Source organism: Astatotilapia calliptera, chromosome 9, assembly GCF_900246225.1.
Source record: "Astatotilapia calliptera chromosome 9, fAstCal1.2, whole genome shotgun sequence".
Taxonomy (NCBI): Eukaryota; Metazoa; Chordata; class Actinopteri; order Cichliformes; family Cichlidae; genus Astatotilapia; species Astatotilapia calliptera.
Window position 1 is genome coordinate 1,923,263 of NC_039310.1, and position 23,100 is coordinate 1,946,362.

The 23,100-nt window shown below is 41.7% G+C and overlaps 1 protein-coding gene across 1 annotated transcript in view; it reads left to right on the plus strand.

Annotated features, from left to right (window-relative positions):
- The window catches only part of LOC113029812 (collagen alpha-1(XXI) chain-like), a 76,458-nt gene that overhangs the window by 15,766 nt on the left and 37,592 nt on the right, over window positions 1–23,100 (plus strand). The window contains exons 9-18 of the mRNA XM_026180828.1: window positions 2,802–2,975; window positions 4,896–4,973; window positions 5,113–5,124; window positions 5,248–5,319; window positions 6,342–6,395; window positions 6,476–6,529; window positions 7,227–7,280; window positions 7,364–7,417; window positions 8,066–8,119; window positions 8,454–8,507. Coding sequence (XP_026036613.1) covers window positions 2,802–2,975; window positions 4,896–4,973; window positions 5,113–5,124; window positions 5,248–5,319; window positions 6,342–6,395; window positions 6,476–6,529; window positions 7,227–7,280; window positions 7,364–7,417; window positions 8,066–8,119; window positions 8,454–8,507 — 660 coding nt within the window. The remainder of the gene's footprint in view (window positions 1–2,801; window positions 2,976–4,895; window positions 4,974–5,112; window positions 5,125–5,247; window positions 5,320–6,341; window positions 6,396–6,475; window positions 6,530–7,226; window positions 7,281–7,363; window positions 7,418–8,065; window positions 8,120–8,453; window positions 8,508–23,100) is intronic.

Genomic DNA, 23,100 nt, shown 5'->3' on the forward strand with positions numbered 1-23,100 from the left:
TAGTTTACCAAACTCCTACTAAAACATTTGTCAAATTTTTGAGCGCTGTGTACCACATAAAATCGGTTCGTTGGTAAGCACAACCAGAATTCATACATAAGGCGCACTGTCGAGTTTTGAGAAAATTAAAGGATTTTAACTCATTCACTGCCAGCCATTGGCAGTGAATGAGTTAAACCCATTGACTCATTCACTGCAATTGACGGCTATAGACGTCAATGGCAGTGAATGAGTTAAGTGTGCCTTATAGTGCGGAAAATACGGTACAGTTTTATTCTTTATGTTTTGATTTTAGAGATGCAAACTCAACCAGTTTCTCTAACCATACCGAAGCTAAAAATAAACCATAGGATTTTATGTAAAAGAAGACTAACAGCTGTACTGTTCATCTGGCCACTGAGTTTGACAGATTGAATAAAAAGAATAGCTTTTCCATGTTGCATATACAGTGAATATTTTAAAGTAGTAGTTTACCTTGATTTGGTTCAGAAAAAGTAAAAGTAAATCAGTACCTCAGTACATAAAACGTAATAAAACAACACTTATTGCAATAACAGCGTCTCCACTCTGCTCTCTAGAAGTAAAACATTTGTTGATGCTGCTTTAATAAGTGTGGCTAAAGCAGCAGACTGAACTAGAATTGGTATTAATATATATATATATATATATATATATATATATATATATATATATATGTATATATATATATATATATATATATATATATATAAAAAACACCCAGCACGCCCCTGCGGGCGGTTTATCCTTCAAGCTCGGGTCTTCTACCAGAGGCCTGGGAGCTTGAGGGTCCTGCGCAGTATCTTAGCTGTTCCCAGGACTGCGCTCTTCTGGACAGAGATCTCTGATGTTGTTCCCGGGATCCGCTGGAGCCACTCGCCTAGCTTGGGAGTCACCGCACCTAGTGCTCCGATTACCACGGGGACCACCGTTACCTTCACCCTCCACATCCTCTCAAGCTCTTCTCTGAGCCCTTGGTATTTCTCCAGCTTCTCGTGTTCCTTCTTCCTGATATTGCTGTCATTCGGAACCGCTACATCGATCACTACGGCCGTCTTCTTCTGTTTGTCTACCACCACTATGTCCGGTTGGTTAGCCACCACCATTTTGTCCACTTGGTTATGGCGTTCCATGTATGCCTTGCCTGCTAGCATCTTGCACCCTGCTGTTATGTGCTGGATTGTCTCTGGGGCATCTTTACACAGCCTGCACCTGGGGTCTTGCCTGGTGTGATAGACCCCAGCCTCTATGGATCTTGTACTCAGAGCTTGTTCTTGTGCTGCCATGATTAGTGCCTCTGTGCTGTCTTTCAGTCCAGCTTTGTCCAGCCACTGGTAGGATTTCTGGATATCAGCCACCTCCTCTATCTGCCGGTGGTACATACCGTGCAGGGGCCTGTCCTTCCATGATGGTTCCTCGTCTCCCTCCTCTTTCTTGGGTTTCTGCTGCCTGAGGTATTCACTGAGCACTCGGTCAGTTGGGGCCATCTTCCCAATGTATTCTTGGATGTTCCTTGTCTCATCCTGGACTGTGGTGCTGACACTCACCAGTCCCCGGCCCCCTTCCTTCCGCTTAGCGTACAGCCTCAGGGTGCTGGACTTGGGGTGAAACCCTCCATGCATGGTAAGGAGCTTTCTTGTCTTTATGTCAGCGGCTTCTATCTCCTCCTTTGGCCAGCCTATTACCCCAGCAGGGTACCTGATCACGGGCAGGGCGTACGTGTTGATGGCCCGGATCTTGTTCTTACCATTCAGCTGACTCCTCAGGACTTGCCTGACCCTCTGCAGGTACTTGGTGGTTGCAGCTTTTCTAGCGGCCTCTTCATGGCTCCCATTCGCCTGCGGGATCCCCAGGTACTTGTAACTGTCCTCTATGTCTGCAATGACCCGAGATTATATATATATATATATATATGAGTAAGTGTCATAAAATGATTAATCTGAATGTGAGAAACATAAACATCTAAGCAGGATGTAAGAAGTGTAGTTTGCTGTACTGCCTTGAAAGGACTCATTGTGCTATTAGAGCATCTCCACCTACCTCAGCTTTCTCTTCATATTAGTGAATGAGTCTTGGCAGCTATTTAAACATCACTCCACATTTACTTCAGTGGAACCAGAGAAGATGCAATGTGATGCCAGGAGAAGCCCAAAGAAATTGTTTCCTACTCTAAACCACTGTATTTTCCTGGTGGAAACCATTTATTGGATGTGTAGAACTTGGAGCGCATGTCTCTATTTCCGAGGCAGTTCTGGGTAATAATCGCCAGGTTCAGTCTAAGAAGCACCCACCACCCTCCGTCCTTAGACGCAATGTTCAATGTGTAGGCCTGAACAGGGTTGTAATTATATTGAATTTGTGTTTGCATATGTTTGATTTGGTTTGATGTGGCACAAGCTAGGAGCTTGTGATTTGTCCTTTCAAAAGTGACTCTCAGCCCCAATGGAACAATCGCTGCTCTGTCTCTCTCTCTGCCTATGGCCTGAAAAGTCCTCGGTCTTAGTACCTGGTGTGTCAGAACTATTTGCAGAGCATTTAGGGAACACACGTTTTTGGTCTTGCCCACAAAATTATATTTAATGAAATGCATGAACACAGTTAAGGCTGGCAACAGAAACAGAAGACTGACTGAAAGAAGAACTGTAAGGTTAATAATTGTTTTCACATCCAGTTTTACTCATGAATGAAAGCTTGACCAAAAACGTGCTTTAAACTCTTAATTAAAGCATCTTTTTGTTCTGACAAAAGGCATTTTTTCATGAAATTTATATCATCTCTCTCAGACTCTTTATGATGGAAAATGGCATCAGATTAAAGTACTAGTGAGGCATCGCCAGGTCACCGGTTTCCTTGACGACCAGCGCATCCAGGAACTAATGCTGAAACCGGTGGAGCCAATTTACATCAATGGGGAAACGCAGGTGTCTAAGAGGCGAGGAACAGACATCACTGTACCTGTGAGTAACACATGTAATTACACTGGAGCTTTGAGCCCTGACGCTGATCTTTTACTTGATTTGATTTGAGGAGATTGGAGTGTTTTTATATGCAGAAAGAGTTTAGATCATTGGCATGTTTAGCTTACTTTCTGATGATCCTTTTTGTTAAAGCAATACGTTATTTCAGTCCAGTACATTCATTCTGGGAGCTACACCACATCTGACCAAATATAGTATAGGAAATGCTTCTGGTAAGAAATTAGCCATGATAATCATCCATCAACTTCCTGTCACTTACCTGAGTTGCAGAGGCAGGAGCCTAAGCAGAATATTTAGATGTCCCCATCCCAGGCTACTTCCTCCAGCTCTTTTAGAAGGATAGTGAGATGTTCCTGAGCAACCATGCTTTGGAAAAGCTATTCCAGAAGCTTAATGGTTTACATTCCCAAACCAGTTCTGATGTGTTTCTGGGATCACTGTCCTGGTGGAACATCCACTCGTGTCCTGGGTTTAACCATCTGTGGTGAATTTGGTGAATTTTGAGGTAGCTTCTTGTTTTCATTGTTCTGTCCACTTTGTGCAGTGTACTGTAGCACTGGGAGCTAAAGAGCTCCAGAGCATCATAGCTGGTGCAATGTTCTTGGGAAGGCTCCCCTTTATTTCTCCAGACATATCTCTTGTCAAATAGCTCAATCTTTGTCTTGTCTGACCATAAAACTTTCCCAGAAATCATTTGGCTTGTCCATGTGGACGCCCACTGTGAACAGTGACACTGATGCTGCAGCAGTTTCCAGTTCATGGCAACCCTAAGCCTGGGTGGTTCCTGGATTTTCTAAGCAATTTCCTATTATTTTAGGGTGACATCTGGGTATCCTTCCAAAAAAAGGAAATCTGCCGTAGAAATGGCTCCAAGAGTCCCTCCCAGTCTATAGTGTATAAAGCTACAGATTTCCTTTTCAGACTTTCTGTGACTTCTTGCACATGATCAATTTTTAAGCATTGGTCATTCAAACGAGCCAAACGAATTCTGTTTTATGCTGGCACAGACAAACTACCAGTCATAGTTAATCATGATCATCAGTGGGAAGTTAATAGGCCTTGTCAAGTTAAAATGTATTGCAGAACCTTCAAAACCACTTCCTAAAATATTTTCAAGGAGATGTATGTATATATTTAAGCCTGTATGTAAATAAATTAAAATTGCACAACCAATGCTTTTTATTTAAGTAACTTAGGATGTATGCTGTATAATCATTCCACCCTGGAAAAAGAACACTTCAAAGAAAGCCCAAAACAGGACAGCCATGCCCATGATGAGTGTATGTAAACCTCTGACCACAACTGTATATGACAACCAGACCTTTGAGTCTACATGAGGGGAGGACTGTTAGCTGGCAGAGCACTATTTTACCTGAGCAAGAGCCCAAAATACTGGTGCTCATCCAATCAGAGCAGCAACACATCCCCAACCTGCGGAAGACAATCCACGCTTTCACTCATTTTGCCATGACTGATATGAGCATTCACTGCTTCAACGCTTTATATACAAAAAGAAATATGGAAAGCATAATTGGACCCCTTTAAAATGTTGCCAGTAGGTTGGATATATTTTGTTTAATATGCTTGACTGTCCAGAGAATGATATTCTGCATAAATGATCCTACAATTATTATTATAGTTTGCAAGGTGTTACAATCATTAGGATACCATGCAACATTTGTTTTGTTTTTAACACACGGCTATTGCATGTATGGATGTAGATATCATTACTATTATCATATGAAGCGCAGTTTGCAACATTTGTAACATTTACATGTTGCAAAATCATCACCGTTCAGCCTTCAAAGCATCGTGTCACGCATCAAAGATGACACTAGTTTCTGTTTTTACAAAAAGCATGTTTGAAATAATCAGATCGTCCATGTTGTTTCGATTCAGGTGGAGATTCAGAAGCTGCGTCTCTACTGTGATCCCCATCAGAGCGAGAGGGAAACAGCTTGTGAAATCTACTCCGTCGTAAGATCTCTGCTCTCACTCTCTCTTCGTTTCCACTTCAAAGGCTTTGTACTTGAAAGGCTGTGTATGGCTGCGTGTATGAGCCTGCGATGACGATAACCATTATGTTTTCTCTTGTCTTGTCTCTCCTGATACGCAGGATGATGAAAGGGTAAGGGTGAATTCACACATATTTAATCTGAGGTCGCTAATAAAAGTTTCACCACTGAGGTGTTGTCAGGGTAATCCGTTTGTGACCCACTCTGTTAATTTAATTGTGTATGTGTATCTTCAGTGCCCTCTGAATAGAAGTGCCACAGTGGAAGAAGAAGACTGCGATTGTGTAGTCGGCCCACCAGGACCCACGGTAACACACATAAAGACCTACATTTGATAGATTACATGTCTGTTTCCTTTCCTATGGTTTTAACACCAGGCTCTGATGTCTGCAAGATCCCTGCTGCTCAACAAAGAGTGTGCTGATGAGTGTGATCCATCATCATTCTCATTTAACAGCTTGGTTATTCTTTGATTTTGATGTTCACATATAGAATGTGCTGCTAGTTTACACAACATTCTTTGTTGCTTTTTTGGATGCAATAATAATCAGTTCTTTACTGTATCATTATATTGGAGGTCATTACACACCCATCTAAAATGGTATATGCTACATAGAGACCACAACAGGGCAATTGGAAACTAGGAAACTGCTAGTTTATTTGATGTGGATTTGGAGCCTCATTCAAAAAACATACATATCAAGACTTGACTCCTCTACTAATTACCTCTAATGATGTGTGGTTGTGATGAAGCCCAGTTAATGAGTCATAATAGTATTTGTTTGGTAAGGAAAGTGCTGGAAAGTGTCCACGATGTAGACAGCAGTGCACGCCTAAATCGCATCTCTTGCAAACTTGTTATGTTTCCTGAAAAGTCTCCATCGTGTCTGCAGCCAAAGCCATGTACAGTCACGTTAGGAACATTAAGGTTTCTGATTTACAAGGATTTGAAAAATGCATTCTTCCTAGAATTCATGAAAGATATTTGCAGCCAAAAGATCCCTGGTTCAAGTCGCACCGTTTCAGGGGGTCATGAGCCGGTGAACTCCCAGTGCCAGTCCAAAACCCAGATGGGACGCTCGCATCAGGAAACCACTCGGTGTAAAATCATACCTGTGATTCCATCACTGTGGTGGAGCGTCTGAAAGTACTTTCCATTAAATGTTATGGGATCAGTTGTTCCAAATTTGAAGGCAGTTCATTGTCATATTCTGGGACGGTTGAAGCGATGGGCAGCCACAGCCTTGGTATTCATAGAGCCAATGGCATAGCTGCTGTTGTGTCTTAATGTAAGAAGAAAGTTTCTGATTAGAATATTTTTATATTACAGGGTTCACCAGGTGAGAAAGGGACACATGGGCCACGAGGGCCTGAAGGCAAGCCTGTAAGTATGGATATCTTTGGACGTTTTTCATTCTGTTTTATCTTTGGATGCATGTTTGAACATGATGCAATTGTTCTCAGGGTAAAGAAGGAAAACCTGGTGATCCTGGCCCCCAGGGGTTTCCAGGGATGAAGGTATAAGGAAACACCACGATAATACCTTTGAATAGACGCATTTCACTTCTCTGTTTCTGTGTGAGTTGTACAGAGCTGCATGTCCTCAAAGAGTTACTCCTCCCTGTATTATTCACCCACCCGCATCCTTTATAGCACATTATATATCAATTTGGTTGTCTTTCCCTTTGATTAATAATAATAACAATAATAATAATACAACATTATTATTATTATTATTATTATTATGTCTGACACAAGGAAGAAAACTGCACTTTACATAAAGCATTGGTGGCTATAAGACAGAAACGTTTCTGGAGACTCATCGATTCGCTGTTGGCTTTAACTCGCTTTTTAAGTCTGTGTTTCACCAGCAAATTAATATTTGCGTGATGAGGAGTTCAATGCAGAGCGATAATTATTGTGTACCCAAGAATGTACACACAACAGCCACAATTTCAAAAATTAACATGTGGTGACTGTCATGGATGATCTGGAGGAAAGTCTTTCTGCATGCCTTTGTTCATAAAGGACGTCTGAAATAGTGACATCACACATGTTTGTTCAGATGTGATCAAACTATAAGCCTAACAAGTTATGTCTTTGAATATCCTGCAAATGTATTAAGTTTTAAATGTATTATAGAAAACAGGCAGATCAAAATACTTTATGCTGTTTATTTCGGTGAACACTTTTCTGACCTGTCTTCCCTCTGCAGGGTGAAGCAGGTCCGACAGGAGCAAGGGGAGCACCTGGTCCTAAAGGTGCAAAGGTAAGTGTTAGAAAACCAGGAGCATTCGTGTGTGTTCTTATTCACACTGGTTGTTTTATAGACAGTTCTTCAATGTGTTGCAGGGAGACAGAGGCGAGCCAGGCTTAACAGGAGAACCAGGTCTCCCAGGACCTAAGGTAAGACTGGGAGAGCAACAGTCCCACGGACGTTTTGAATGATATATATTATAGATATATTTCTGCAGCTCTCTCTCGTTCATTGTGTCTTGGCCACTTTTTCTGTTTTAGTGCTGCTTTGTGTCGCTGTACTGCAAGGCACAAGAAGCCACTGATGCTTTACAATATTTTAGACAACTTAATGATTTGTATAACAAATTGTTAAAAACAAAATGAATTGTTAAAAAATAACGTTTGAAATTAGAAGCATTTGTTTTCCTTTTTTTTCCCCACAGCTAATCTTATAACATTGTACATGCTGCTGTAGCAAATAAAAACAAAATCTTTCTGCATGATTCTTAAATTCACTCTTAAATCTCCTAAATTGTAAGAAATAAATGTTCGAAAAAGTTCAGGTTCAAGACACGAGTCTTTAAATGCTGCCACATTTAGCACGGACATTTAAAACATTCACCATGATCATCCTGTTGAATTTAATTTGTTTCTAACAAATTTTCCTGCACAATAACAAAACTTTGCTGTTAATGTGAGTTTGAAACTCTAGAGAAACATTTTCTATGTCAACCAACAGAATTAAAATTAAAAGATGGTGAAGTTATTATTTAAAAGTGATCACATTTGAATGTTAGCAACATTCTTCATGTGCAGGGTCTCCCTGGTGAGAGAGGAGAGCCAGGACCTCCAGGAGAAGCTGGGCCGATGGTAAGCTCTAGAGGGAGTTAGCTGATGCTCATAGGATGCTAAACCTTTCAAATGTAGGGCTCTGTCTGATGTCACGAGATCATCAGATTATTCCAAAACACTCGATAAGAAAGCTATGATAAGTTAAAAGCAGTTTAAACACGGCAAGCAAAAGTATTTCAAAATGTAACAAATCAAAAATATCTTGAATGTGTTTATATGATATTATTTCTTCTCCTAATTGAACAGTAGTGAAGAGACGAGTTTGCTTGTGGATGGGATTTCTTCCACCTTCTGTACCATTTCCAGGACCCTGTTGTTTCATATTGCCTCACAGAATTTTTCATCCTCCTAGGGGGAGCCTGGAGCTCCAGGCCGTGTCGGACTGGTTGGCGCGCTGGGACCAAAGGTCAGTGCAGACTGTAGTTTCTGAGACATCAAGTCCGCTTCACGTTGCAAACATTGCACTCTGTGATTGTCAACATCTCGTGCCAACACTATAGAGAATATTTCTGTTACAATTAACATGTGTGCTGCTGTTAACAGCTGCCAGTGTTTCTGTAAGCTGTCTGAACAGCTCGATTTGATTTGACCACAGTGGCATTTGTGGTCCAGCATCTGTCTGCAGCTTCATCACAAAAGTGTTGGGAAGCACCACACTCTGCATACAGGACAGTTTGTTTGGCAAAGCAGTGGTTTTGTAGAACGAACCTCCTTTAAGCTGATCTTACAAAGCTGCACGTTTGTCTTTATGGATATTCATACTGAAACTGAAGGCAATGAATGCCAGCAAGTGGCTGCCATTTACTTTATGTGACAGTTCAGACGCTGACTGATAGCAGAACTGAGCAGGACATTAAATGTTAAAAACATTTCCGACCTCTGTGTAAGCTGCCCTCGTTTAAACTTTGCAATAGTACCAGTGCATCTCAAAGACATTTAAATATTGTGAAATGTTTTTTCATAATTCATTTAACAAAGGTAACGATGACAATTACACTCTGAGTACTTTTTTGGGACTCCTTTATCACAAATGACTCTTTCAGTGTGCCGTGGCCTGGAGACAGTCAGCCTGTGTCGCTGCTGAGCGGTTACTTTATAGCCTCACTGAGCTTTGCTGTATTTGTAGCCCAGGTCTTTCTCATCTTCCTCTTGACACATTTTAACAGAAATCAGAAATTTAAATGTAAACATGTTTATTTGCTATATGTGTAATAACATTTATGATGTCATTAATTGCACATTGATAAAACTAATGTTAGTGTGGAGTTTAGCTAGCTAGCTGTAACTTGGCTATGTAGCATAAGTGATTGTAAGATTAGGTGACAGCATTACTACAGTAGTAGCAGACGGTGGGCTAGCCTTTTCATTTCATGAATGATCCTGTTCTGTCAAGGAATTAGATTTAAGAGTTGAATGTGGATAATGTACCACAGCTAAATTTGAATTAGAATTTAAGCTTGTATAGACGAGATCATAAAACAACTGAGAAGCGCAAACATATTAAACAAAAGAAGACTTTAAAGCAGCTTTATTGTCTTAGCGTAAGTTAATGCAAAGCATGCTGTGGTCTCAGACTTGAAAAAACCTAAAAGGTTTTAAAACTGCAAAGTTGGCAGAAAGACATAAAGATATTCAACTTCCTACTTACTTTTTTGTCTTCTGGAAAGCGAAATAGTTTATAAAGATCCATCTGGGTGGGATAAATATTTTATATGGGAGGCAGGGAATAAGATACTCCCTGTGCTCCCTGGTAATTTTAAACTTTACTGATAGATATGTACATTTGACAGGACAAACAAATAAAGGTAAACTCTTATATAAAAAACTAAAAAAGGACATTAGGCCCCACCTAAGACTCAGCACATTTACAAGTTTTCTTTAGCGGCCTAGAAAAGTAATCCAGCGACAGTCGTCCATAAATCCATGGGCTGCATTAGAGAGGATCTGCTAATAGCTATTTCAGCATGCTCCTAATGGGAGTAATTTGACCAAATGGAAGCTCATGCAGGGTAAAAATAAAGGGCCATAAAGAAAGAAATACCTGTAACTTAAAAAGTCCATGAATTAATTTTGTAAACAAATCTCTTTGACAGATTTTATTTCTCGCTGCTCTGATATGAGTCATAGAGTCGGGCTGCATGTTGTTATAATCTTATCCACCACCATTTCTGTCAGTTAATTAACACTAGTAGTGGGCTACAGCCACACACTACATGGGATGTTCTCCTGTGGCAAGCTGGCTGTGGCTAAATGAAAGAGCAAATGCACACATCTGCAAGCGTGTGTCCACACCCACCAGCTACAAGTGTGCACACTGCTATTTTGAGTTTTCTCTGAACTCCACGCTGACTCTCGGCCACTCTGCTCAGTAATTTGGGCCTGTTCCTGCTATCACAACAAACTACTTTCTCCAAGGATCTGGAAGTGTTCTCTACCAAGTGGAGGATGCTGGTACACATTTGGTGTCCATGTGTGGGAACATGTGGCTGCTACTGTCTCCAGAGCACTCCCTGTGGAACGTATCCGCATTTTTGGTCATCTGGTCATGAAGGCACACGTTAACTAGCTTAATTTAGCATCAGACTAGAAGCAGTCTCTGCAATCTGTCCAGCATCAAGGTGATTGTTGAACAATTACTTAATAAACAATAAACAATTACTTTGTAAGTGCACACATTTCCAGCTGTGCATCATTACCAGAGACCAGGCTGTTAGATAGGAATTAAATAAAGGAAAACAGGATGTAAATATGAATAGATAGTAGAGATGGCACGATACCACTTTTTTATGTCCGATACCGATACCGATATCATGAATTTGGATATCTGCCGATACCGATATGAATCCGATATAGTGTTTTTTAATCAATAAAACTGTTTTTTAATATCTTGCTGCATTTTGTATAAGTTCATAGTCAAGTTTAAATAAACAACAGCACTAAAGCTATTCTGTTATACCTGTGTGTAAAAAGTACACTGCGCCCAAAATATTTCATAGTTCAACAAAACTGATCAATCTAATAAACTTAAACCTGCTCCATCCTCCCTATTCTGGTATTTTAAAGAGTACTTAGCAGAAATATTAAGCAACCTAACTAATAGGGTTGCAAACTACCAGCAAAAAAAAATAAAAAATAGGGAACCACCCTCCATCCTCCACCTCATGATGCTTAATCGATGTAATCAACTTTAATTTGATGCAGTGTGAAAAAAAAATGCACAGAAATAAATTATTTTTTCAAGAATAATTAAATAGATTCAACATCTTTCTTCAACAGAATTGCAGACTGCACAGATGGTACTTTCCCAAAGGAAAAAGTACTATAGCTTACTAGGGTATATTAGACTTAACAGTTACTATATACAGTAATGGACTTCTATACATTTTACATCAGATTAAAACTTTGGGTGTAAGATTCAGATAATTATTTATTAAAAGCTCGACATTTTAAATGAGAATAAGAAAGAAAAGTATGTCTTTGTGCCCCCTTTTCCCTGTTCATGCCCTATCGGCCCCCTTGGCTAAACTTTGCTAGATCCGCCCCTGCACAGTTACCAGCCGTCAGCTGTAGAAAAAGATCCTCGAGTAGAAAGTAATAATAAATAAATTCTAACTACAGCTGATCAAGCTTAAACGTGCTGCTGTTGTTCAGCCGCTGGTTTCCTCTTTCTGGTGCAAAGTGGGCCAAAAGCAAACTAGAGACACGGACTCGCGACAGAAAAGCCGATCAGCTGATCAATGATCAGCTGATCGTTAAGCAGTTTCATGAAGTAGCGGCAGGAGAGAGAGAGAGAGAGAGAGAGAGAGAGAGGCACTTGCTCCATATATCGGTTGTTAAGCTTAACGTGGGAATGCTTTACAAACATTCAGAGAGGAACTTACACACTTGCTTTACTTCTCTCTGGGATAACTTCCTCGGAGATGAAATGCTGGTTTGGTAGCGAGACTACAAATACACACAGCCGCTGTATCACGTGACCACACTGCTCCGACGTGCTACGGTTATGAGCTGAGTTACGCCATGTCGCAATTTTTGTGAGGTGCTTTTTTGATATTTAATGGATCGGATTACATTTTTTATTTCTCTCCGATATCCGATCCAGTAATTTAGGTCAGTATCGGACCGATACCGATATGTAATATCGGATCGGTCCATCTCTAATAGATAGTAATGGCCCTTTAAATCCATATGCTATTTTCTCATAACATCTACTAGGTGACATTAGGACCATTAGGAGAAGGATTATGGTGGTAGTAGTCTTGTGCTAAACGAGCAGCGTTTCAGGAATGATAACGTCTTCCCTTTCAAACAGAGTTTACTGCATGCACTTTGATCTTAGAGCTCTTCTATTAAGATTTCCATTTGTGTCTGACAAACATGTTTACATTCCATATGAAGGACAGATGGGAACATTACCCGACCCTAAAGAGATTAAGTATCAAATTCAAATTCAAATTTTATTTGTCACACACACACAACCATACACAGTATGACATGGGGGTGAAATGCTTGTAGCTGTACAATGCCCGACCATTTAATGTCATTAAATGACAGAAGAAAAGTTTTACAATATTTACAATTTACAGTTTACTACAAAATTTACAAATTAACTTAGGAATTTACAGTAAAGAATGTGCAAATAGCAGAAGAGATTATAAAGATAAGGATTATAAATTATAGGAATTATAGGATTGTGTGGTGGTGCGTGTGGTGACGTGTGTGGGAGAGTCCAGTCCTACACCTGGTTCAGGCCCCGAATAGCCTGGGGGAAGAAGCTCCTCCTCATTCTCTCTGTTTTGGCCTTAAGGGAGCGGAAGCGCTTCCCAGACCTCAACAGTGAGAAGAGTCCATTGTTGGGATGGGAGAGGTCCATCATAATCTTCCTAGCTTTGGTTTTGCACCGCTTGGTGTAGATGGACAGCAGGTCAGGGAGCTCTGATTGAATGATGCGTTCTGCCGAGCGCACCACCCTTTGCAGATCTCGTCTGTCCTGCTTGGTGCTGTTCCCAAACCAGGTGCAGATGTTTGCCATCAGGACGCTCTCGATAGTGCAGGAGTAGAAGTTCTTGAGCACCTTCAGTGGCAGATGGAAGTCTCTAAGTCTTCTGAGGAAGAAGAGACGCTGACGGGCTTTCTTAACCAGGGTGTTGATGTGACAGGACCATGACAGGTCCTGAGTGATGTGGACACCCAGGTATCGGAAACTGTCCACTCTCTCCACTGGCGTGCCACTGATGATGAGGGGTTTGTAATTCCTCGCCTGCTTTGTAGTGAAGTCCACGATCAGCTCCTTAGTATTGCTGATGTTTAGGAGGAGGTTATTCTCCTGGCACCAGGTCTCCAGGTTCCTAATCTCCTTCAGGTAGGCCGTCTCGATGTTGTCAGAGATCAAGCCCACAACAGCAGTGTCGTCAGCAAACTTGACAATGGAGGTTTTGTCTGATGTGGCTACACAGTCATAAGTGTACAGTGAGCAGTGTTGGTCAAGTTACTTGAAAAAAGTAATCAGTAACTAATTACCGATTACTACCCCCCAAAAGTAATCCCGTTACTTTACTGATTACTTATTTTCAAAATTAATTAATTACTTAGTTACTTAGTTACTTTTTAAAAACATGATTTACAACCTGAAGAGGTGATAAAGCGATAGATCTTTCAGCCCAATTCTACTTTTTCTACATAATCCATCATACAAAATGTAATCAAATGGAAAAGTCTCTTTTTTAAACTTGTTTTGTTAGTTTTAATCTTTTAACTTTATGCATCAAGCAAAAATTTAATTATATGCAACATTCTCTGACTGGAAGAAATTAGTTTAATATTTAAACCTATTTTCTGCACATTCCAGCACATAAAATAAAATATTTTGTGTGTTTACACTCAGTCTTTCAAATAGATGCAAGTAAAACACAGCAGAAAATAAATAAAGTCAAAGACTCAGCGGTCCTGTTGCTCTATTTTCACCTGTAAAGCAGGAGTTGGGTAGGCGGAGGTTTACCCTGGTGCAAGTGTGCCGCGGTCAGTTGAAGAATCCGCGAGTTTCTCTGTGAGTTTCCCATTACGTCGTAGCTACTCGGTGCTTGCTCAGAAGTTTAGGGGTTTTTTTCGGTGTAAGGTCAGTATTTCCACGCTTTAAACACTGCACGCTCATACTCTCTCCCGCACTCGATATATGATCCATTGTTGATCTGCACACAGCTGTTGTCACGAACGTCGCACTCGCTTACGTCACTGTCGTGAGACATTCTCGCAAAAAATCACGGTTTTAGTAACGCAGTAACGCAGCGTTCCTACAGGAAAGTAACGGTAATCTAATTACCATTTTTGCAATAGTAATCCCTTACTTTATTCGTTACCTGAAAAAAGTAATCAGATTACAGTAACGTTACTGCCCATCTCTGACAGTGAGTACAGCAGGGGGCTTAAAACACAGCCCTGAGGCACTCCAGTGCTGAGTGAGATGGAGGGGGAGACTTGTTTTCCCACCCTCACTGATTGGGGTCTGTCTGTGAGGAAGTTGAGGATCCACTGACACAGTGATGAGCTGAGTCCTAGATCCGTCAACTTAGAGGGAATTATTGTGTTGAATGCTGAACTGTAGTCCACGAACAGCATCCTAACATAATTCCCTCTGCCAGTGTCCAGGTGACTCAGGGATGTGTGGAGCAGGTGAGATATGGCATCGTCTGTGGAACGATTAGTCCGGTAAGCAAACTGAAGTGAGTCGATGGTGGCAGGAAGTGAAGAAGTGATGTGATCTCTCATCAGTCTTTCAAAACACTTCATCACAATTGAAGTCAGTGCTACTGGACGGTAGTCATTGTGGCAAGCGGGCTGTTGTTTCTTTGGAACAGGAACAATGATGGACTGTTTGAAGCACGTGGGAACCACAGCTTGGGCCAGGGAGAGGTTGAAGATCTCCGTGAACACCGGTGCTAGTTGATCAGCGCAGGCTCTAAGGACCCGGCCAGGGATTGCATCTGGTCCTGCTGCCTTCCTGGTGTTCACCCTCCTGAAGGTGTTCCTCACGGCATGCTCTGTGATGACGAATGCATTTTCTTCACTGGTGCACTCCGAGCGCGCGCAGCCGTTTGTTGTTTTAAATGCTGCGGCGTCGAAGCGAGCATAAAACGTGTTCAGCTCATCAGCCAGTGAAGCATCTGCATTCATCATTGAAGAAGCTGGTCGTTTATAGTCCGTTATAGTCCGCAGTCCTTTCCACAGGCTCCTAGAGTCGCACTGTCGTAGCTGTGACTCTAGTTTTTCCCCGTAGCTCCGCTTTGCCTTTCGGACCGCGCTGCGCACGTTGTAGGACGCAGCCTTGTATAGGTCCATATTACCGGAGACAAGCCCTTCATTGTAGGCAGCGGTGCGTGATCTCAGAGCGTCGCGGATGTTTTTATCCACCCACGGCTTCTGGTTGGGAAATGTTCGGATGATAGTTCTTTCTGCTGTGTCGTCCGCTAGTTTCCCGATAAATCCCACAACCGCTTCCGTAAACATGTTGATGTCATCAGAGCTGCGCCGAAACATGTCCCAGTCTGCGTCATCCAGTGCGTCCTGCAGCGCGGCCACCGATTGGTCCGTCCAGCGAGCGACCTCCCTCCTGATTGGTGGTTGCTGCTTTAGCCTTTGTTTGTAAGCAGGCATGAGGAAGATGGCGGAATGGTCTGATTTTCCAAATGCCGGCAGGGGTTGAGCCTTGTAACAGTTCTTGATCGGGGTGTAGCAGTGGTCTAATGTCCTCGTGCCCCGGGTGGGGCAGTTGATGTGCTGGTGAAGGTTGTGAAATGTCCGTTTGAGATTCACTCTGTTAAAATCTCCCATAACAATGAGTGCGGCATCTTGGTGAAGTGTTTGTTGATGTGTGAGAGCCTCATGTAGCTCACATAAGGCAGTGTCCGAGTCCGCGTGAGGCGGAATGTAAACAGTGCAGGCAATGACCGCAGTGAATTCCCGAGGGAGATAGAAAGGGCGACACTTAACGATCAAAAGCTCCAGATTGGGCGAGCAAGAGCGTGTGAGTGGGGAGATGTTTGTGCTGTCGCACCATCTGTTGTTCACCATCAAACATACTCCATCACCTCTTTTCTTCCCCGACTCCATTGTCCTGTCCATGCGGTAAACCGAAAAGAACCCCGTCGGCTGCACGGCGTGGTCTGGTATCGCTGGGTTCAGCCAAGTCTCGGTGAAGCAGAGGAGGTTGCAGTCCCGAATGTCTCTCTGGAACTTGATTCTGGCTCTGAGGTCATCAAGCTTGTTCTCGATGGATTGAACATTGGCTAGCAGGATACTGGGCATGGGTGCGCGGTGTGCGCGAGCCCGTAGCCTATTCCTGATGCCGGCTCTTTTACCTCAAGGCCGTCGCTTAGGGTCGCGTCTTTTGTTCTCTCTCAGGATCTCCTTTGGCCAGGTTGGGTCCGGAGTTAAACATGGTGAAATGCTCGTGTATTGCAGACCAATAGAAACCAAAGTGTCTCTACTGTAGCGGATTTGTGTGTTTTGCATGATGCCCATGCAAGATTATGGCAGATATAGCAAAAAGTGACGAAAAACTGCAAAAAGTGGAGAAGTTAGGGCAGAGCATCCAGCACGGCAGCCGACCTCACCGGCGCCAAGTATAATTCTGAGATAATGTATTTCTGTATGCCTAATTTATAGTATTTATAAGTAAAGTAAATTGAGTAGAAAGTGAAGTAAAGAGAGCCGCTGAGATTAACTAAACTGGTGACTTGAGCTGCATCACCGATGCAGGAAGCCTAACAAACAAATACAGTTTCTTGCAGCAAAGTCAGGGAAGACTGATCATCATAATGATTACCAGGAAGCACAACATACCAACATACTTTGAAGGACTGATTGTTGAATGAATACATCTTTAACAACCTAAAAAAACCTGCACAAGTTTACATTTAATTTGTATTTTCTGTAATCCACAGAGGTTTATAAAAATACTTACAGGCTCACATTTGGAAATACTGTGAAATGATATTGTTCTTCATCCCTGATACATATTCTCACTTAAATATTGGAAGAAGTGGAGTTAAATATTTTATATTGTTCTTTGACTCGGCAGGACCTGGCTCTATTCACTGCTCATCCTCATGATCAAGTCCAAAGAATTAGATGAACCTAGATGAAAGTAGCGATGGCAGCATCATGCTCTGGGGCTGTTTTGCTGCAGTGCTACGTTGCACAAAATTGATGGAATAATGCAGAAGTGGAACTCAAATCCATAGATGGTTGAAATTTGGACACAACTGAGTGTTCCACCAGGACAATAATCCCCAACACACATCCAAACTTACAGTAAGCTACTGGAATGGCCTTCCCAAATCCCTGACGTCAGCCGTCTTGGAAATATGGAATATGCTTAAAAGCCGTGTCCATGCTAGGAAGCCAATCAGTTGAAAGGAACTCTGCCAATATTACTAAGTAAAGTGGTCAAATTTTCAAGCAGAATCATGACACAAGGTTGTCGACACTATCAAAGCATCTGACGGAGCTGCAACTTGCTAAGGGACATTACACCAAATACCAAAGTACATCTTTGAGCCTGTATGTTTAACTCTGACCTGATGTGTGTTAAAAAATGCAGAATAAATAAAAGACATTAAATTCATTCTGTAAATGGTTAAAGATGCATGCTATACAACCAGCCCACCCTGGAAATAGAGCAGTTCAAGGAAAATCATTCCAAGCCAAAAATTACCACAGAAACCTCTGACCGCTGTGTATGTTTGACTTGATCTCTTTTTCCTTCCTCCTCTTACCAAACTGGAATTTAAACAGAAATGTACAGAAAATTATTTTGGGTACACAATTGAGTCTTTCTCTAATATTTGTTGAGGTCTGATGAGAACATTTATTTTGGAGCACAACCACAGGTGAGATGGACAGAGCTTCCTTTCAGGTCTGACACAACAAGTCAGCTGAGCAAAGCAGCCTTTCTCCTGCCACAGGGAGGGACTCATGACCTCAGCACACAGGGGTTCATGTTGGACAATAAACTGCGGTCCAAGATTTCTATAGAGTGTTGTGGTCTACATTTGTTCAGGTGTCATGTTGGATAGCGCTGTCGTACTTCCGCACTGGTTTCCACCTGGTCTGGCCTCCTTCCCGTTCAGGTTTCCACCTGCCTTTGCAAATAGCAACCATGTAGCTCATATAAAGGATGACTGACACCCCTGATCAGTTTTAGGTGTACGTGCTTCTACCTTCAGAAATGTTAGTTTGCTTGCTGATGATAAAATGAAAAACCAAACAGAACATTGTAATGGGGACGTCTAATGGAAAAGCATGAAGCATCATTTAAAAAGATACACAGAGAACAACTGAACAGTCGTTACTGAATAAATAGTTAGCTCTTAGTCTGTAAAAGCCCCGTTCTAACAACTTCCACGCAGTTAACAAAAAGTGATGTATAGCAGTAAAAAAGCTCTCAGTGTGGTCACTGCCTGAGGTGGTCTCCCTCATCAGCTGTAAAGAATTTATTTTCACCGATCTGTGGAAGCCCCATTGAATGTTAATGATGCCTAACGTTAGATATACTGTAGAAGGCTTTAGGCTGCTACTGTGGCCTTTAATCACACTCATAAAGCTGCTATCTTTCAGCATCACACTTTCAAAGAGTTTAGGATTTGATGTTTCACACTCAAGTGAAGTCAGATAGAAATGATCAGCTCAGTGCTGGCAGTAGGTCTCTTATTACCAGATACCGAGTGTTCTACACCCAAAATTATAACATTTCAGATGCAGCTGTGTGAGGTTTTCATGTTACGAGAGATAAAGAGATAAAGATACTGTATGCCAATCAGTGCTGCCCTGTAATTACTAACTGTATAACTATTATCTGTTGGAAAACAGGGATGGGGAGATTTCAAATGGGGCTAGGCTGTCCATATACATTTGAAAACCCATTAATAATATTAGCAGAAGCATGTTCTCGGGACCAACGAAACCACAGGATCCTTTAAATGATGTTGCTTAAATGAGCCAACAAATGACAATCGTCTACTTACACAGATCAAAAGGAAGCCGGTAGCATTTAGGTTGGGTTTATTTTTAACTCTGTTTCTTGTAATTTGGAAGCGAGTTCAGAGACCTCTTAAGTACATGCATAAGTTCGAGTTTCCCTCTCCCTCAGGCTGACAGGCCCACAAATCATCAGTTGTTACCCACAAGTAACAGATGTATAGACCATGTCGGGGAGTAACGGAATACATGTACCGCCGTTACGTATTTAAAATACAAAATATGAGTAACTGTATTCGGTTACAGTTACCGTTTAAAAAGGTGGTATTTAGAATACAGTTACTTTGTTGAAATAAATGGATTACACTGCGGTACTTTCCTGTTTCATGTTGTGGTGGGTCAGGACTGTTTGGGTTTTGTTTGACAGCTACGTTCTGTTGTTCCAGGCGGCAGCGTTACGGTTGCCATGGTTACAGGGCGACGCTCTCTCTCTGCGTGTTTCCTGCATGAGAGAGCGCCTTTTTGTTGTTGCTGTTGTTGTTGTTGTGCTAAGCTAACAGGCAGAATGCTACAAGCATAGCTCTAAAGAATGTAGCATCATGGGCAGTGTAGTCCGTGTTGCAGGGAGAATGGACTGCCATACACGTTATGTGTCTGTGAGCGCGAGGAGGGAGAAAAAGGAAAAGTACGAGTTGTTATCAAGCAGAAACGGGAGCTGGAAGCATGTAAATATAATAATAACCACTTCAGCCAAGAAGAGAGCCTGACGAGCCCAGTTGTAAGTAAGCTGTCAAGACTCGACTGTACACCGTGTCCGTGTTTTCCTCTGAAACAATAAGTTCCTTTCAACGCCTCTCTCTGTCTCTCGCAAGAAAAGTTGACCCACACAACAAAGTAAAGCGATTTTTCGGCTACAAGCCCGACACGAACCCACCATATTAGCCAGAGGTCCCTTTACTACGGTTTGTAGCCGCTGACCTTCAGTAATAGTGATAAATCACAGTGCATGTGTTGGGAATCTGTAACGGAATACGTTACAGAATACATTTTGGGGCATGTATTTTGTAATCTGTAATGGAATACATTTTAAAAGTAACCTTCCCAACACTGTGTATAGAGACACTTGAGGGTCCTTGGTTGAGAATGAAAATGGTCAGCTGGGCATTTGGGGCATTACACACATAAGAAAGCTGTAACAAAATGTTAGTTAATATGAGAATATGTAAAATCAACTGCTCTTTGTCTATAACAGGAAAATCAGAAATTTCATCCAAAATACTCTTTTATCATGATATAATTTTCTACTTTAGTCAAAATTAAAAACACAGATTGAAATATTTTGTACTTAAAAAAATGATTTGTGAAGCACAGATAGATACTTCTCATTAATATTTCCTCTTTTCGTCAGTTCAGTGGGTTTGTGAGTATCTGCGCTGCTTACAATAAAATCTATATTCTTCTATTTAAGGCTATATGGCTGACTATTACACATATGAATTCTTATTGCCATGTCCTGTTTGTATTTTGCATTGTATAATTTAACCCGTGTTATTTTTTAATGCCAGCAATTCCCAAAATGCATCACATCAAGGCGGTCATAAAGTTACTGTTTGGCAAGAGGAGGTGTGTGTGTGTGTACCTGTTTAGACATCTTTGCGGGGACCAAAAATTGGAAGTTTACTATACTTCTGGGGACCAAAATCTCGGTCCCCACTAGTGCAAAGGCATTTTTGAGACTTAAAATGTGGTTTTAGTGTCAGGGTTACAATTAAGTTATGGTTAGGTTTAGGGTAACAGTCAGGGTTAGGCATTCATTTTTGATGGTTAGGGTAAGCGGCTAGGGCATTATGTCAATGAGATGTCCCCACTAGGATAGCAACACCTGATGTGTGTGTGTGTGTGTGCGCACACACACATATATGTGTAAAATGTGGCTGTGAGGGACAGGAGCTTCAGTAACTACCTCAATTTTCAGAGGAAATCCACTTCAGAAGCCTAAAGAAAAGGCATCCCAACAGCATGTAGGGTACTTTTTTGTTTAGTTTTCCTAATCAAAAAAAGAGGTTACCAGGGGGCCCGAATGAAAAGCAGTGGGCTGACATGCAGTTAAAGGACTGACACTTATTTGCTATGACTAAATTTGGAATACTCTGTGATTATCCTCTCAAAGATGTATGTGTGTGTGTCCCTCCACCTACACACAGAGCAAAGCAGGCAGCAGCTCAGAGTGAAGCAAAAAATGTAACAAGAAGCAAGTTTTAGCTAAAGTATGAGAGCTACTTATCCAGCAACATCAAAGGCAGTGCTGCATGGAGTTGGCAGGAATACCTCATCCAAGCGGACAGAATGAGATAAGTGAAGCCTCGGCTGGGTTGGTGGCTTTTGGAGCATTTCTAATGACATTATCTCACAGACTGTCCAAGAAGTTTCTGCTTCAGTTTTGCTAAGTTTGCTGCACTACTTAGCACTAATAAACAAGTATCTGTGTTTGTGGGAAATAGCCGTGCAGCTTGCTAATCAGTGTTTACTTTACTACAGTCAGTTACCAAAGTCTGTAGGAAATAAACTACACTACCCCAGTGTGACTGAAAGAAGTCCTCACATGTTGCCACACAGTTAAATACCTCCTCAACGACACCGAACTGTTGCAACTCACACATTAAGCTGTTTAATGAGGTGATTAATTGTGGTAAATATGGGGAGTATGGGTGCTGTTTATTCATTTAAGGAAAATGAGATGCTTCCCTTATACAGAATATTTAGACTCCACCAACTTTGAGAATATGCAAGTGGAAATGCTTTCTGGAATAAAGTAGCCACTAATCATTCATCCCAACTCTTGGGTTTTTTCAGTTTGTAGCTACACAGCTGATGAACTGTTATCTTAGCTAACCTACTGGTATCTGGCCATACAAGTAGTTTTAGCTTTGTTATTGGTCCAGATTTGAAAATTCCTGTACTTTTAGAGATTGTCAGTACAGTTTCATATACACTCTGCTACCTTACAACTACAGTTGCCTTTTAGTGTAAGACGTATGATAGGGAAAGCCAACAAGCAATGAGCTGCACCTGGTGATGCTGCTCGTTGTTGAATTCTCTCCAGTACAACGACGGGTGGTTGAGGGTTTGGAGAAAGATCCAGATAGCTCTAAATCTGTTATTACTACTGTATGCATCAGCAGGGGAACATCTGATACAACATGAAAGGCTTCCCAAGAGCATCATGGGGGATCCCGGAGCATTCCCGGGATATGCAATCATACCAGCATTTTCTGGTTATGCTGCATGGTCTCCATTCAGTTGGATGTGCTCAGGAAATCACTAAAGGGAAGTCAGGAGGAATCCTTATCAGATAAAATTACTTCAACTGGAACCTTTTAACAGAAAGGATCAGTAGTTGACCCTCCAGGTAAACTGTTTCTAGCTGCTCCTCCCAGGCCTTCCTAGTGGATTTCAGAAGGAGTTTCAGGCCAGAATGCCTGTAATCTGGTTATGCTCCGTACTTTGAAGCAGTACCAAGGTGCTGGTCAGATGCTCAAACTGCTCACGATCATTGGTTATGTTTGACATGCAGATCAGCTGGCCAATCAAGACTTAAATCTGCTTTTTCAGTCACATTTTTCCCTCATTCATTCACCAGCTCTTGTTGTTGCTTGAAGTACATCACCACTACGTTTTGGGCTTCTACCCACCCCCAGCCCTCAGTGATCCTCTCCTATAAAAAGATGTGGTCAGACACAGCGTGTTCTTACATTCTTGTGCTTGCTGCCTTTATCTCTTACAGACTTTTTCTTTCAAATCTACAAATATTATGTGTCTAAGTTCGGTTTAGCTCAGAGATATCAACTTGTCACTGGCTCTTCAGTCTTTAACAGCGGGAGGCAGGGTGAAGTGCCGGATTAGTGTGCTTACATAAAAGGACCGTGTCAGGCCAGCTTCTGTGTGTTGTCTATTTTCTCTTGTTCTAGACACCCAGAGATTTATGTCATCTTGTCATTTATTGGGCTGTGGTGGGTGTCTTGGCT